Genomic DNA, 15,129 nt, shown 5'->3' with positions numbered 1-15,129 from the left:
ATTACATATAGTGTTTTTAAAATATAGGGAGAATACAGGTCTTTGAAAGTATGGCCCTTTAATACATTAACCCAAATTATTCCAAAAAAAATTAAAATGTGAAAAGGTTTCGGTGATAAGCAATGCAAATCAATCAATATATTCTGGGATAAATGCTAAATATATATGGGCAATAATAATAATTATAATGCTCTAAAATCTGAAACTGCAGCTTTAAATTTACCACATTTGAAAAAAACACACAGACATACACAAATGATTTCAAGGCAGACAAATATAAAAGTGGGTCACTCACAAGTGACACAGATTGGAACTAGTCTACTGAGCACAGTAATAAGTGGGTATGATTTTATGATCACTGAGATCACATAAGAATTGGTGACCACAACCAGTGAAACCAACTCCTCACTTAAGAAACATTTCAGCAGATCTGTTTTTGTCTACTTTTAGTTATAATGGGGATAAGAATGTTTCTGGATGAACACACTCCATAAATCTGCCTTAAGCTACACTTCTGACTATCAAACTAACACTCAAATTATCTAAAATAATGAAGTATCACTCCTAATTTGAGAAGTAGAAGCCATATGAGTATATGTGTATGTTTGTGTGTATGTGCACATATACTGGGAATTAGCATGGGGAGAGGTTAGGGACTGAGTATTCCTATATTGAACACTTTTATGTTCAAGCCAAATAATGTCATTGGCTAATTATCACATCTTTTCCCACCAGCGTTATATTGTTCACTGATGGCAACAACTGACTGTTCTATAAACATAAGATCCTAGGCACTGCAAGTATTCTAGATCTCAGCAAATATCTTGAACAGTATTGGTATTACAGGTGTTACACAGGCATAGGAACCATTTGTCTTTGGTTTTTTGTGGGGTTTTTTTGCCAGTCCTGGGGTTGGACTCAGTGCCTGAGCACTGTCTCTGGCTTCTTTTTGCTCAAAGCTAGCACTCTGCCACTTGAGCCACAGCGCCACTTCTGGCCATTTTCTATATATGTGGTGCTGGGGAATCGAACCAAGGGCTTCGTGTATGTGAGGCAAGTACTTTTGCCACCAGACTATATTCCCAGCCCCCATAGGAACCATTTGTATCATCTAATTCGTCTTTACCACATGGCACTCTTAGTTAAAAAGACAAACAAGACATTCTTACTACCTGAGCAGATCATTGCTATTGGGGAAACCTTGAAGCAAGAAGCTTAGCACATTACTAATAGCAGCAATGGTGGGCTGGGATAAGGACATGTCTCGAAGAGTCAGGAGCAGCTTTGGGATTAACTGGAATTCCCTCATTAACTTGGCATTCTTTGAGGCTTCACTAAAAAAGAAAAAAGATTTAATACAGTGTACAATCATATTGTTTGAAAAAAAAACAAAAAACGGAACCACTAACTATAGGGTACTAACTAGTACCTGGACTCTGTAAGCAGTTCAATGAAGTGTTCAAATAAGGAAAGATGAAGTTCATAGGGTGCATGCAGCCAGACCTATAATGAAAACAAAGAACAGCAACAAGGTTAAAAATGCCCTGACAGGAAGGGTGAGCAAATACAGTCATTATATTCAATGTGCCTTACATAAGTTATGAGCTATGTAACTTGAAGGTAGGGATGGGAAAGAAAAGAAGTGAGAGAATGATAGGAGGGGTGACAGTGATCACGATGCATTGTATTCATAAGCTGACCTTTGGAATTGAAATATCTTTCTACAATTACTTAATAAAAATGAATAAAAATCAACTAGATATAACCACTTATTAAATTTATAGTTTTTAAAATGATTTTTTCATTTCGATATGTCTAGCCACACAGTGTATCTTGATCACTCACCTCCTTGCGAAGCGGAGCTGTAGCTCCACGTGGTAAAGTGGAAGAGTGAGTGAAAGAGCCCCAAGACAGACAAAGGAAAGAAGAAGTGTTAAAATAACTTATCTTGGCAAAATAAATATTCATGATGAAAATTTGGATTTACAAAAGAAAGATTTTTAAAAGCCATAAAAGCTATACATAAAGGTAAATGAATATAATTTTTAAAATTTCTCTTAAGAGTGAGTATTAAAAGCAAAAAATCTTTTGTGTAGATTATAAGTATATAGAAGTAAATGTACGAAAACAATGTCAGAAAGGATGATAAAAAAGTGGAACTATTCTTTCAGAAGTATAATATTCTTCAAAGACTGACTTTATTTTTAGTTGACTGTTACAGATTGAAAATAATCACTACAAAAGCTGATGTTTGCAGGCTATTTATTACACTCATTTTCCTTGTATGTGTAAAATGGCAGGGGTGAATTACTACTTAGAGCATTTAAGGTGCGAGCACATCAAGGGTACTCTGTCAAGCTGCACAGTATAAAAAATACTATGGGATAAAGCCAAAATTTGTAACAGCAACTACATTTCTGATGTTTACATGTTAGATTTCAATCCAAAATCTGCAACTACAGATAATCTATGATTTGGACGTGTCAGTTACCAGATGAAAACAAGCTTAAGGCTGGGATAGGTAGTTTTCTTTGTTCCCTCATTACCCATAACTTTCTCTTTATGATTGTGTCTATTTCTTCAGCTTTTTCTTTGGGATTAGTTGTCTATTTCCATGTCTTTCTCTTCTAGTGGATTAAATGCCTAGAGGCATCGACTGTGTGTTTTATTTTTACATCCTTGGCAAATAATAAAAAGTGTTTGGCTCCAAAAATACCTACTGTGTGGCTTCTGAAAAGAATGAGGTTTGGGCATTAAACTTTGAATATCAATTTGAGGAATGGGTAATCGATGGCACAGAAGAGGAAATCTCTGGAAAATTATTGAGAAAGTGATATAATTATGCCCCTACAAAAGAATGAGATCACAACAGTACACAGCATGGCCTTAGGAAAGGAAGAAAGAGTTGATAGCTATCCTAATAGGTAAGAAGAGGGTAGATCAAGGGCTTGGACTGGGATATAGCAGAAGCAGGGAAAGGGAGACTACCCTGTAAAAGTATGGTCTCTGTGACATAACTTTAGACTTAATAGATGGGGAGAAAGAAGGAAGCTGACGTTATAATTTTAAGCCTAGGGAATGGTGGTGCTATGAATAGAAACAGAAAAGTTAGAAGGAAGAGCAAATTCCAGAAGGGATGTTAAAAGTATATTTAAGGTATTGCTGGGACATGAAAATGGGAATGATAAGCAAAAAGTTAGAAATAAATCTGGAATTCAGAAGTCAAGTTAGAGACTTGGATGTGAAGGTTAACTTTATAGAGATAGGCTGTGTGATTAGTTGAGATGCTAAAGGAAATCAAACAATAAAGGAAAATATAGAGAGTAAAGATGGACATCTTTATATGAGATAAATAAAATTTCATAGCCAGAACTCTACAGTGAAAGTTGCAAGAAGGGCATAAGTACCAGGACACTGAAGTTGGAAAGAGACACTGAAGCTGGTGAGAGATGACATGAGTTCTAAGAGGGAAAGCAAAACCTCACATTTCACTGAGAGCTGTGGTTAATGAGAACTGGGTTCAGGCCATCAACTTTTATTTAGAATAAAGCTGTGAATAAGCTCTAAAAACAGACTTTCAGTAAAGCAAATTGGGGCACAAAGTCTCTTTGCTGAGGACTCAATTTCTGACCAAACACTGGATAGGAAAAAGAGAGGAGTTGGTATCTAGTATCAACGTTGCAAACAAGAGGTGTACGGACTATCCTGAATGGCAAGGGCACAAAGATGAAGACAGGCATAATATCTACACTCGGAAGGCTTCAGGTACTGCTTCCCAGAAGTATAGTGCATTAACTCAGAATGTGATTAATACATACAATGGTGTGAATCATGTCAGAGGGGCAAAGGCTATTAGCACAGGGAAACAAAAGAGGACAAGGTGGAGCTACTACTTATGGGAAATAAGACCGAAATGCAGATCTTGTTATTTTGACAAAATGAATGATACATCACTGCAAGCACCCCAAATGATAAGATTCCTATTTACTATGGAATACTTTCAACCTGAGCCTCATGATGAAAATCTTTGCCTCCCACAATGCCAGTCACAGCAGTGAATTCTCAGTTTAGCTCTATGGAATATATTTGTAGAGGAGAAAACCTACCATTACCCTACTTTCTATATTTTACTAAATGATAAGTAAACTTTATATATGTTTACAGATAAAAGAGTAAATGTACCATATGGAAAAAGAAAAGCTTAATTAATTTTATATACATACTTCAAAATCACAAAGAAGGTCTTGGAAAGCAGTTGAGTTTGGTATAATGGAGGTCTCGTGTCCACTATCAACGGTTCCCACCAAGGAAAAAGTTAGATGGAGGATGTGGCTGTTCAGAAGAGAACGTTTCTTCTTAAGCAGCATTGCCAGCAACTACAAGAAAGCAACACTAAATGTCTGTTGATAGATGAACACACACACGCACACACACACACACGCACACACACACAATCCTATGCAGAAAAACGCTCGAGACTTCTAAACTGATTAGTAAATCTCAATTGTTTTCTAATAGACAAAGTTGTCCTACCATTCCATGAAAATACTCTTTTACATTAACTCTTGCACTTCAATATCAATATTTAAATAGTTATCATAAGTATTCCCTTTTGTACTCTTTTTTTCTATGCAAGGATTATTTTTTGCATCACAGTCTATATAATTACAATTTTAAGAGGCTGAATGATAGTCTACATGATGGTTATAGTACAATTAGGCATTCTGATATGGTTGGTACATTTAGATAATTCCTATTTTTTATGGGAAAAAAAGTCCTTCAATGGCCGCTTTGAAAATGTTTAAAAACAATGCCCTGTTAGATATATGCAATCCTGCATCATGAACTGTATCTTCATTAAAATAGAAGGAATTTGTATTCCATTTACAGGGAAGGAGGTTGAAGTTTGATCTAAGATGCTCCCACGGAGCTTTGGCAAATAACTGGATCTCTGAGCTAATAAGGACCTTATCTTTGATGAATTCATAATACAATGCATTATTGGTATATGGGAAACTGGAAAGATATTTGTTCATGGTTCCCTTCTTCTCTTGCTCTTTTTCTCTCTGCTTCTTGGCTAGCATGAGGTAAACATTGAGTATGCACACATTCTAGCTGCAATGAGGTTATGCACCCACTAGAAGCTCATAGCAATGAAGCAAGCACTGAAGAGTTAGTACCATGAATCTAATACATCCTTCCTCCTCTTAAATTGTTTCTCTCAGGTGTTTGTCACAGAGATTTATAAAACAATAACTGACTAATGGAGGATTTCATATTGCTCCCTCCAAACTGCAAAAATAACTTTCATGCTAAATCTGTATAGGTCCTATACATATAAATGTGATGCACATTTGCAATGCCACATCAATTTTTAGGAATAGCAATGGCACACTTATTCTGTAGTGTGTTCACATCTTCTGAGGATGAAAGGGAAGAAAGATATGCGGATGTGAAGTGGAAGGGAACACAAGAAGGATGGGAGAGCCTGCTTAGATCACTGACTTGGTAGTTTTGTGAATGTGGAGCTAATGTCATCCTACTTCTTTTCATTCCCCCAGCCACAAAGTAAAACATCCAAACACACAAATCATTAACGTGAAAATACAGCTCCCTATCTTTTATCCATGGGATCGATATCCACAAATTCAATCAAACGTGGATCCAAAATATTTTGGTAAAAAACTATGTAAAAACTTTTTTTTGTCATTTTCCCTAAGCAATAGAGTATAAGAGTATAACAACTGAATACAGAAGTTTAACAAGTGTGCATAGCCTTTACATTGTACTAGGATCATAAGTAACAATTTAAAGCATAAAGGAGAATGTGCTAAAGTGATATAAATTATCCCTTTTTATGTGAGACTTGACTATGCTCAGACTCTGCTATCTGAGCGGGGTGGTCCTAGAACCAATTCCCACTGGATAGCAAGAGACAACTGTATATTCCGGCGTTTCAAAGCTATATTTAAGTGATAAAGCCAAATTCAAGGATGTAGCAAAACGGGATGAGAGAGAAGAAAAGGGATAAACCAAAATAAACGACTTCTATTTTCACTTGGCACATTACTTCTCATAAAATGTAATTTCTTCCAGAGTTTTGAGAAAACGGGAATAATGAAAAGTAGACTCTTAAGTGAAGGGAAGGAACAGCGTTAATGGCTACAAACCTGGTAACCCTTGATTCGTTCCATTTCCTTGCTGGCTAGTGGGTTACTCTTGACGACACAAACCAGGGCCTTCACTGCTGCATATAGCCCTTCCACATCAGAGGCCATGGCCACGAGGCCCAGGATGGCTGCAGCTCCTCCAATGTACTGCAAAGTAGTGGCAACAGGCTTAGGGACAAATGTTCTCACTCCTGATTAAAAGATAGTAAAAAAATAATTAAAATAAATCCCCCATGGGAACAAGAAATGTGTAACTCATATTTGTAATCATAAATTTTATTTTAGAAAATCTTATGTACTGAAATAAGAACTCTAAACAACAATTAAAGGTAGAATTTAAGAGAACTGGGTTTTCAGCAGGACTCACGTTTTGAAACATTAGCTCCTTGGAAGGAACTATGGTTAAGTTGGGAGTGGCTTAAGTAGGTTTTGTTGAGGAGTACATGGGAGGAAACTGAGTGGGGAAAGAGGAGCTTCCTTGGCAGCCTTAGAATACAATCTACATGTTAAGCCAAGTGAAGCACATTACCGACCATTTTTCATGACATCCCTTAGGTTAGTACTCTAAGTACCTGGTTATGTAGAAATGGAGATTCTTAGTCTTAGTATCTAGGAATTACAGGTTTAGCTAAGGGCACTGACCATGCCAAACACTAAGACATTGTTTGACACTCACTTGCCTACTGATAGAGACTGTTTTACAACTATAAAACTAGTTCGGGGCTGGAAATATGGCCTACTGGCAAGAGTGCTTGCCTCGTATACATGAAGCCCTGGGTTCTATTCCCCAGTACCACATATAGTGGCACTGTGGCTCAAGTGGCATAGTGCTAGCCTTGGGCAAAAAGAAGCCAGGGACAGTGCACAGGCCCTGAGTCCCAGGCTCAGGACTGGCAAAAAAACAAACCCACAAAAATAAAACAACCCACAAAAAAACCTAGTTGGGGATGCTAGTGCATGACTGTACTCCCCGCTATCTATGAAGCAGAGATGGGAGGATAACTTGAGCCTAGAATTTCAAGACCAGCCTTGAGTAACATAGTGAGACCTTGCCTCAAAAAACAAAACAAAACCCTCCAAAACAACAACAAAAAAGCATTTATAGATATATATGTAATATATGTATATTTAAATATCAATTTTATATTTCCATGTACTTTGCAGCATTTGTAGTGCTTTTTATCTATTGTAGCACTAGAGTTTTAGATGGATCTTTCTAGATAATCATAAGTAAAAAACAAACAAACATAAACCCCTGAAGTTGATAGCGCTTAAATGGGCAGCTAACGTCACAGTGGCAGAGAAGGGAGTAGAACTTAGATCTATAAACTCTCCACTTTCTGTTTTCCACTACTCCACTGCTGCTGTGGTTTAGCAAAGGCTACAGAGCAGTAAATACATGCTCAACCGAATAAGGAAAAATACTGTTTGAACACCAAGGAAACTGTTACAACAATGCAATGTTATCAGATAGAAAGTCAAAGTTAAAAAAACTTTGCTGGTAAGAACTGGGCCAGGAAAACAGCAATGCTGTGTTCATCTAAAAAGGAATCAATATTATATGCTGATTTTTATGTGAAATTACTACTGATTTTGAATTGTAGTGGTGCCATTGTATTATGCCTCAATATCCTAATTAATTAAAAAAAAAACCAATGTGTGTGTGTGTATATGCGTGTGTGTGTATGTATGTGTGTGTATATGTGTGTGTGTGTGTGTGTGTGTGTGTGTGTGTGTGTGTGTGTGTGTGTATGTGTCATTCTGGGGCTTGAACTCATCAGGACCTGGGCATGGTCCCTGACACTGTTTTTCCATTCAAGGCTAGTGATCTATCGCTCGAGCCAAGCCACGTTTCCACTTATAGCTGTTTAGTGATAGTTTGCTGCAGATAAAGAGTCTCACGGGCTTTCCTTCCTGGGCTCGCTTCAAACTGCAATCTTAGCCTCCTGAATAGCTGTGCTTATAAGCAAGAGCTACTGGGTATCCCGCTCAATTCGTTATAATAAGATAGTATGTATCAGGCTCTGCAGGATGGCTACCATCTGTAACCTTTTATTATATAGTTAGATTCAATGCTTATGTGCAGAATTTCTTAATTTCACCTCACTTCTACATTAAAAGAACACGAGAAAAATTATTACTAAACCAAATCATGAAATAATCAACAATATTTTTTTCTATTTTAAAATCTGTTTTTACATGGCCATTTGCAATTTACTGACGAATAATCTAGAAACATGTGGTCAATGCTCACCACTGCTAACAACAATTAACTATTAATGAGATTTTAAGACTACAATTTTAAAAGTTGACTAGAACTTGAGATATAAGTCAAACTCTATAAAGCATGAACTATCTCCTTAATTGAGAACAGTAAATGCAAATCTGAAGGTAAACAAAGAAGTCTGAAATAACAGAACAATTTAACTCACCCAAGTATCCAATCAGTGTAGCCCCAATGGTCCTTGCAGGTCCATTAAGATGGCCTGCTGCATTGTGAATCAGTTTCACAGGAGTGGCATTCTCATGGGAGGAAATGCCTAACTGAAAATAGAAAAGAAAAGCAATGTAATTACAGAAGCACAGCCTGAATACTTTCATTAGACACTCATTGGACACTATGTTAAAAATGAACTACACAGGGGCTGGGGATATGGCCTAGTGGCAAGAGTGCCTGCCTCGTATACATGAGGCCCTGGGTTCGATTCCCCAGCACCACATATACAGAAAATGGCCAGAAGTGGCGCTGTGGCTCAAGTGGCAGAGTGCTAGCCTTGAGCAAAAATAAGCCAGGGACAGTGCTCAGGCCCTGAGTCCAAGCCCCAGGACTGGCCAAAAAAAAAAAAAAAAAAAATGAACTACACAACCTGTGGGTGGGATGGGAACGAAAAACTACTAGTGAGGGAAGGGGTGACATTGTCTAAAGGGAAATGTACTTTTTGCCTGACTAATGGCAAAGGTATCCATTTTTTAGCATTTTCATGTTTTTTTAAGAAGAACAAATTATAACACTGATAACTTGTCTTTTCTCTCCTCTTATTAGAATACTTAAAATAGCAGCATTCATTTTATTAAAGGGCAAATATTTCTGAAGTAGGAAACTCAGAGAAATAACTTAAATACAATTGGCAGAGAATCTTTAGCCCATGGGAATTTTTTTTTTCATTTTTGTCAGTGATGTACAGAGGGGTTACAGTTTCATACTTAGAGTAGTGTGTACATTTCTTATCCAACTTGTTACCTCCTCCCTCATTTCCCCCCGCCTTTCCTCCTCCCTACTTCCCTCCCCCACCTTGAGTTGTACAGTTGGTTTATACCATATAGTTTTGTAAGTATTGGTATTTCAATGGTTAGTCTTTTTATCCTTTGTCTTTTGATTTTGATATTCCCTTTCCCTTCCCTAGTTCCAATACATGTATATACAATATCCAGGGTACCAAAATCAGTTACAGTGACATCAGGGGTTAAACCATGGGAGAGAAAGACAAAAGAAAAAGGGCATAATTTCACATAGTATGTTGAAAATAACAACAATGATAAACTACTTGTTTCCATAACTTGGAGTTTATTTCCCTTAGCATCATTTTATGTGTTCATATGGGCACAGATAGCTATTGAGCTATTGTGCTCTTCTGCTAGAATAATCCTAGACGTGTACTAATTATTCCCGATGAGGGAAACCATAGAGTCTGTTTCTTTGTGTCTGGCTCACTTCACTTAGTATGATTTTTTCCAATTCCTTCCATTTCCTTACGAATGGGGCAATGTCATTCTTTCTGATATATGTACTACATTTTCTTTTTTAAAATTATTTTTATTGGGCTGGGGATATGGCCTAGTGGCAAGAGTGCTTGCCTTGTATACATGAAGCCCTGGGTTTGATTCCCCAGCACCACATATACAGAAAATGGCCAGAAGTGGCGCTGTGGCTCAAGTGGCAGAGTGCTAGCCTTGAGCAAGAAGAAGACAGGAACAGTGCTCAGGCCCTGAGTCCAAGCCCCAGGACTGGCCCCCCCCCCCCAAAAAATATTTTTATTATTAAATTTTATTCACAAGGTAATGTAGAGAGGGGTTACAGTTACATAATAAGGTAGTGAGGACATATCTTGTCATATTTGTTATACCCTTCCTCATTTTTCTTTCCCTTCCATAGTTCAGATAAGCATATATAAAATATCCAGTGTGCCACCAACAGTGTAGGTTCCTTTCTGGCCACATCCCCTCCAGCATCTGTTATTATTAGTTTTCTTGATAATGGCCATTCTTACTGGGGTGAAGTGGAATCTCAGTGTTGTTTTGATTTGCATTTCTTTTATGGCCAGTTACGTAGAGCACTTCTTCATGGGTTTCTTGGCCATTCTCATTTCCTCTTCAGAGAAGTCTCTTTTTAGGTCTTTAGCCCATTTGTTGAGGGGGCAGTTGGTTCTTTGAGGATTTGTTTGACCCTTGATGTCACTATAACTGATTTTTGTACCCTAGATATTGTATATACGTGTATTGGAAAGGAAGGGAAGGGAAAGGGAATACCAAAATTGAGAGACAAAGGATAAAAAGACAAACCAATGCAACACCAATATTTACAAAACTATATGGTGTAAACCACATGCGGGGGGGGGGGGAGGAAAATGGGGAGGGGGAGGCGGGAGAAAAATGAAGGAGGAGGTAAAAAGGTAGGTAAGAAATGTACTCACTGTATGAAACTATAACCCCTCTGTACATCACTGTAACAATAAAGAACTGAAAAAAATGTGGAAAGCAGCTGAACTTATCACAACCAAATTTTGAAGATCAAAGATAGAAAAATTTGAAATCAGCTACAGAAACATAAGATAAAATACTAAAGGAGAACTTAAAACTATAAGACAATACAATAAGGAAACACATAAATGGAGTGATCAAAAAGAACACGTGGTTGCAGTCTACACCAAGTAATCGGTCATTCAATGATGAAGGTGGCCTTGGTCCTTTGTGGCTGCTGTATCACACTGCTATTAAATCAGCATTTATTATATAACAGACTGAAGAGCCCTAATAAAACACAGATCTCATTATTTGGGCAAGGTATGAGTGCAATGAGAGGAGAGTTTATTTTCTTGCCTTTTTCAGTTTCTCAGCTACCTGCTTTCTTTGGCTTATGGCCTCTACCTTCATCCTCAAAGCTAGCCACAGTATCTTCCCAACACAGAGAATCACTGCTTGGTCTTCAACTGCTAAGCATGCATGTGATTCAACTGTGCTTATCTGAATGGTTAATGTATTTTCCTATTCCAACTCTACTTGGTTAAGGACTTTAATAGTGCATGCAAACTAAATTCTTCTTCTTTTTTTTTTTGCTCTGCCACTTGAGCCACAGTGCCACTTCTGGCCGTTTTCTATATATGTAGTGATGGGGAATCAAACCTAGGGCTTCATGTACACGAGGCAAGCACTCTTTGCCACTAGGCCATATTCCCAGCCCCTCTAAATTCTTCTTTGTCTATAAAGTAACATTTTCAGGCTCCAGGAATTAGAAAACAAGATATATCTGAGGATTAATCATGTTGAATATATTCAAATTCTCAAGTGAAATTTAACTATCCATGAAAGGCACTATTTTCCGCCACCACTTATACTTTGGTGGTGACCCATGAGACTGAAATTCTGAGAGAATTAGGTATAGCTTACAAGGACATCATTCTGCTTACCTGTTTGGCAATGGCTTTGCTATCCAACTTGTTATACACTTTCCGGATTCTTGCCACTGTTAAGGAGGACACAGAGAGGGCATAGAGGCCAAACGATACCTTTTCCTCTGGAACTAATGACACAGGAGATGGAACAATGCCTTCAGATTTTGCATCTTTACCTTTAAAAGAGAACAATTCTTCTCAAAACGGCCTGTAATTCTTCCCATTCAAATACAATTATTATTTATACAATTATGATGATTATTTTGGTGCTATGGGATTGATTCAAGGCCTCATGTTTACAAGGCAGGTACTCTACTATTTGAGCCATACCTGAGGTCCCCTTCCCCCCCCCCCCTTTTTCTTGCCAGTCCTGGGGCTTGAACTCAGGGCCTAGGCACTCTCCCTGGCTTCTTTATGCTCAAGGCTAGCATTCTACCACTTGAGCCACAGTGCCACTTCTGGCCTTTTCTATATAGGTGGTGCTGGGGAATGGAACCTAGGGCTTCATGTATACAAGGCAAGCACTCTTGCCACTAGGCCATATTCCCGGCCCCCTCCCCCTTGTTTTTTGTTTTGGTTACTTTTCAGATAGGGCTCTTATTTTTGCTGAATAGGTCTGGACCACAGTCCTCCTACTATAGCTTTCCATGTACTCATAAACAACGGACATACTCCACTCTGCTAGGCTTAAAACGTTGACAGGGATTTTGCTAAAAATTTTTTGTTGTTAGTCATGGGGCTTGAACTCAGGGCCTGGGCACTCTCCCTGAGCTCTTTTTTTGCTCAAGGTTGGCGCTCTACCACTATGAGCCACAGTGCCACTTCCAATTTCTGGTGGTTAACTGGAGATAAGAGTCTCATGAATTTTCCTGCCCAGGCAGGCTTCGAACCTCAATCCTCAGATCTCAGCCTCTTGAGTACCTAGGATTACAAGTATGAGGCACCAGCACCCAGCTATTTGCTAAATTTTTGTAGGGGCTGATGAACCACAATCCTCCCAAGCACCTGAGATTACAAGAGTGAGCTATATGCTCTGCTTCTTAGCAACATCTTTACCTAGTTGAACTTGAACAATTTTTAAGGTATAATATAGAAGCCAAATTTAAAAACGATACTGAATTTTCAGGTCTATTTCTTTCCTTTCTTTCTTTTTTTTTTTTTTGGTCGGTCATGGGGCTTGAACTCTGAGCCTGGGTGCTGTCCCTGAGCTCTTCAGCTCAAAACTAGTGCTCTACCACTTGAGCCACAGTGCCACTTCCTCAGGTCTATTTCTTTAAATTGAATATAGGTAAAAATCTAGTCAAAGATAATTATGTTCTATGTTTTACTCTTAAAAGAAAAGTAATTTTATTTGCTACCTAACAATCAATAAATGCAAAGGAGAAAGGAAATAAAAATGTATAGAGTCCCAGGAGACTGGTAGTACTGAGTCCTCTTCCCATATATTAAGGCAAGCACCTTCATTCATGCCTCTCCATATTCTGCACAGCACAGCACAGCACAGCACAGCAGTGAACAGCATGTATTTTAGAACAAGATGGGCAAGCCCAAATCCTGTTACCACTTAAAAAAGTATATGCCTATACATCTCTGTGCCTTACTTTCCTCATCTATGGAGCAGGGATGACAATGACACTATCCAACACACAATGTTTACAGATTAACAAACACACTTGATAGGCTCAGAGAAAATACATACTTCATGCATATTAACTTTTAGTACTTAGTAAGTGGAATTAAACTTTGATCTTCATCCATTAGTTAAGTAGTGCTATATACTAATCTATGCCACTAGGCCAGGGAGAACTATACATTTTATTTCATTTAAAAATTTTTATTTATTTTATTAATTATTTATTGCTAGTCCTGGGCCTTGGACTCAGGGCCTGAGCACTGTCCCTGGCTTCCTTTTTGCTTAAGGCTACCACTCTACTACTTGAGTCACAGGTCCACTTCCAGCCTTTTGTGTTTATGTGGTGCTGAGGAATTGAACCCAGGGCTTCATGCATGCAAGGTAAGCACTTTACCGCTAAGCCATATTCCCAGCCCCCAGGGAGAACATTTTAAATGTTGGGATATGGTTAATAATATCATGCTGAGAAATATTAGAGAAAGCCCTACCCTACACACACACACACACACACACACACACACACACACACACACACACACACACACACACACACACACACACACACACACCCTACGCTACAAAAGCAACTTCAAGAACTAAAACTAGGGCTGGGGATATAGCCTAGTGGCAAGAGTGCCTGCCTCGGATACACGAGGCCCTAGGTTCGATTCCCCAGCACCACATATACAGAAAATGGCCAGAAGCGGCACTGTGGCTCAAGTGGCAGAGTGCTAGCCTTGAGCGGGAAGAAGCCAGGGACAGTACTCAGGCCCTGAGTCCAAGGCCCAGGACTGGCCAAAAAAAAAAAAAAAGAACTAAAACTAAGCTACTTACATGGCATGCATACAGCTTGAAAGCTTCCAACATAATTTGGTCCAAGTTCATAAATGGAAATAATACTTGAAGGAGGTAAAACTTCTTCTAGAAAGTGGGTGGGTCCCAGGCGCCAAACCAATGAGGCAATGTGACGTTGTGCAGGTGGAGTACCAATGTAGGCATAGACTGTGCTCACCACTGGGGGGTTCACAGAGCCTGAACCCCCGGGAGTGCTGTGAACATAATGAAGCTAGAGAGAAGACAACACAAGGTAAGAGTTACGGAAAACTAGCAGCAAACTGCCTCAGCACGTATATGTTCATTATCGTAAGTCCACACAACTTTACAAATGTAAAAAGGTAATATTCCAAAGATCCGTAACTGGACACTGAACATGGTAACGATTATCCAAGTCTTTGTAAATGATTCCTAGAAATGGCCGAAAATAAAGAAAAAATGGCACTGCTTGGTTGGTCTCCATATCAATTAATGATGCTTCCCTGAAATTTCAGGGTTGTTATAAAAAAGAGAGGAATATGGCTTAGGGGTAAAGTGCTTGCCTCATATACATGAAGCCCTGGGTTCGATTCCTCAGCACCACATATATAGAAAAAGCCAGAAGTGGCTCTGTGGCTCAGGTGCAAAAAGAAGCTAGGGACAGTGGCTCAGGTCCTGTGTCCAAGCCCCAGGACTGGCAAAAACAAATGGACAAATTAAAAAAAAAAAGAGAGAGAGAGAGACAGAGCGAACTTTGTACTATGGAATTCAGGTAGTACTGAAGTGCATTACCTTCAGTGTGATTCTGCTAAGATTACTTACGAGGGCTGGGGATATGGCCTAG

General features: G+C 38.7%; 1 protein-coding gene and 1 long non-coding RNA gene across 7 annotated transcripts in view; one reads left to right on the top strand and one right to left on the bottom strand.

Annotated features, from left to right (window-relative positions):
- Positions 1-15,129, bottom strand: part of Wdfy3 (WD repeat and FYVE domain containing 3) — a 250,897-nt gene that overhangs the window by 81,786 nt on the left and 153,982 nt on the right. For all 6 annotated transcript variants that reach the window (XM_048364027.1, XM_048364026.1, XM_048364029.1 and 3 more), the window contains 7 exons: positions 14,307-14,538; positions 11,855-12,015; positions 8,603-8,714; positions 6,171-6,361; positions 4,224-4,376; positions 1,430-1,503; positions 1,173-1,334 (listed from right to left, as the gene is read on the bottom strand). In XM_048364027.1, the coding sequence (XP_048219984.1) occupies positions 1,173-1,334; positions 1,430-1,503; positions 4,224-4,376; positions 6,171-6,361; positions 8,603-8,714; positions 11,855-12,015; positions 14,307-14,538 (1,085 nt within the window). The remainder of the gene's footprint in view (positions 1-1,172; positions 1,335-1,429; positions 1,504-4,223; positions 4,377-6,170; positions 6,362-8,602; positions 8,715-11,854; positions 12,016-14,306; positions 14,539-15,129) is intronic.
- LOC125364449 lies at positions 3-13,571 on the top strand. The gene is made up of 2 exons (XR_007213527.1): positions 3-432; positions 13,499-13,571. It is a non-coding gene; the product is annotated as an uncharacterized LOC125364449 (long non-coding RNA).

Source organism: Perognathus longimembris, chromosome 16 (assembly GCF_023159225.1).
Source record: "Perognathus longimembris pacificus isolate PPM17 chromosome 16, ASM2315922v1, whole genome shotgun sequence".
NCBI classification, from domain to species: Eukaryota; Metazoa; Chordata; class Mammalia; order Rodentia; family Heteromyidae; genus Perognathus; species Perognathus longimembris.
This window is presented reverse-complemented; position numbering and strand designations above follow the sequence as displayed.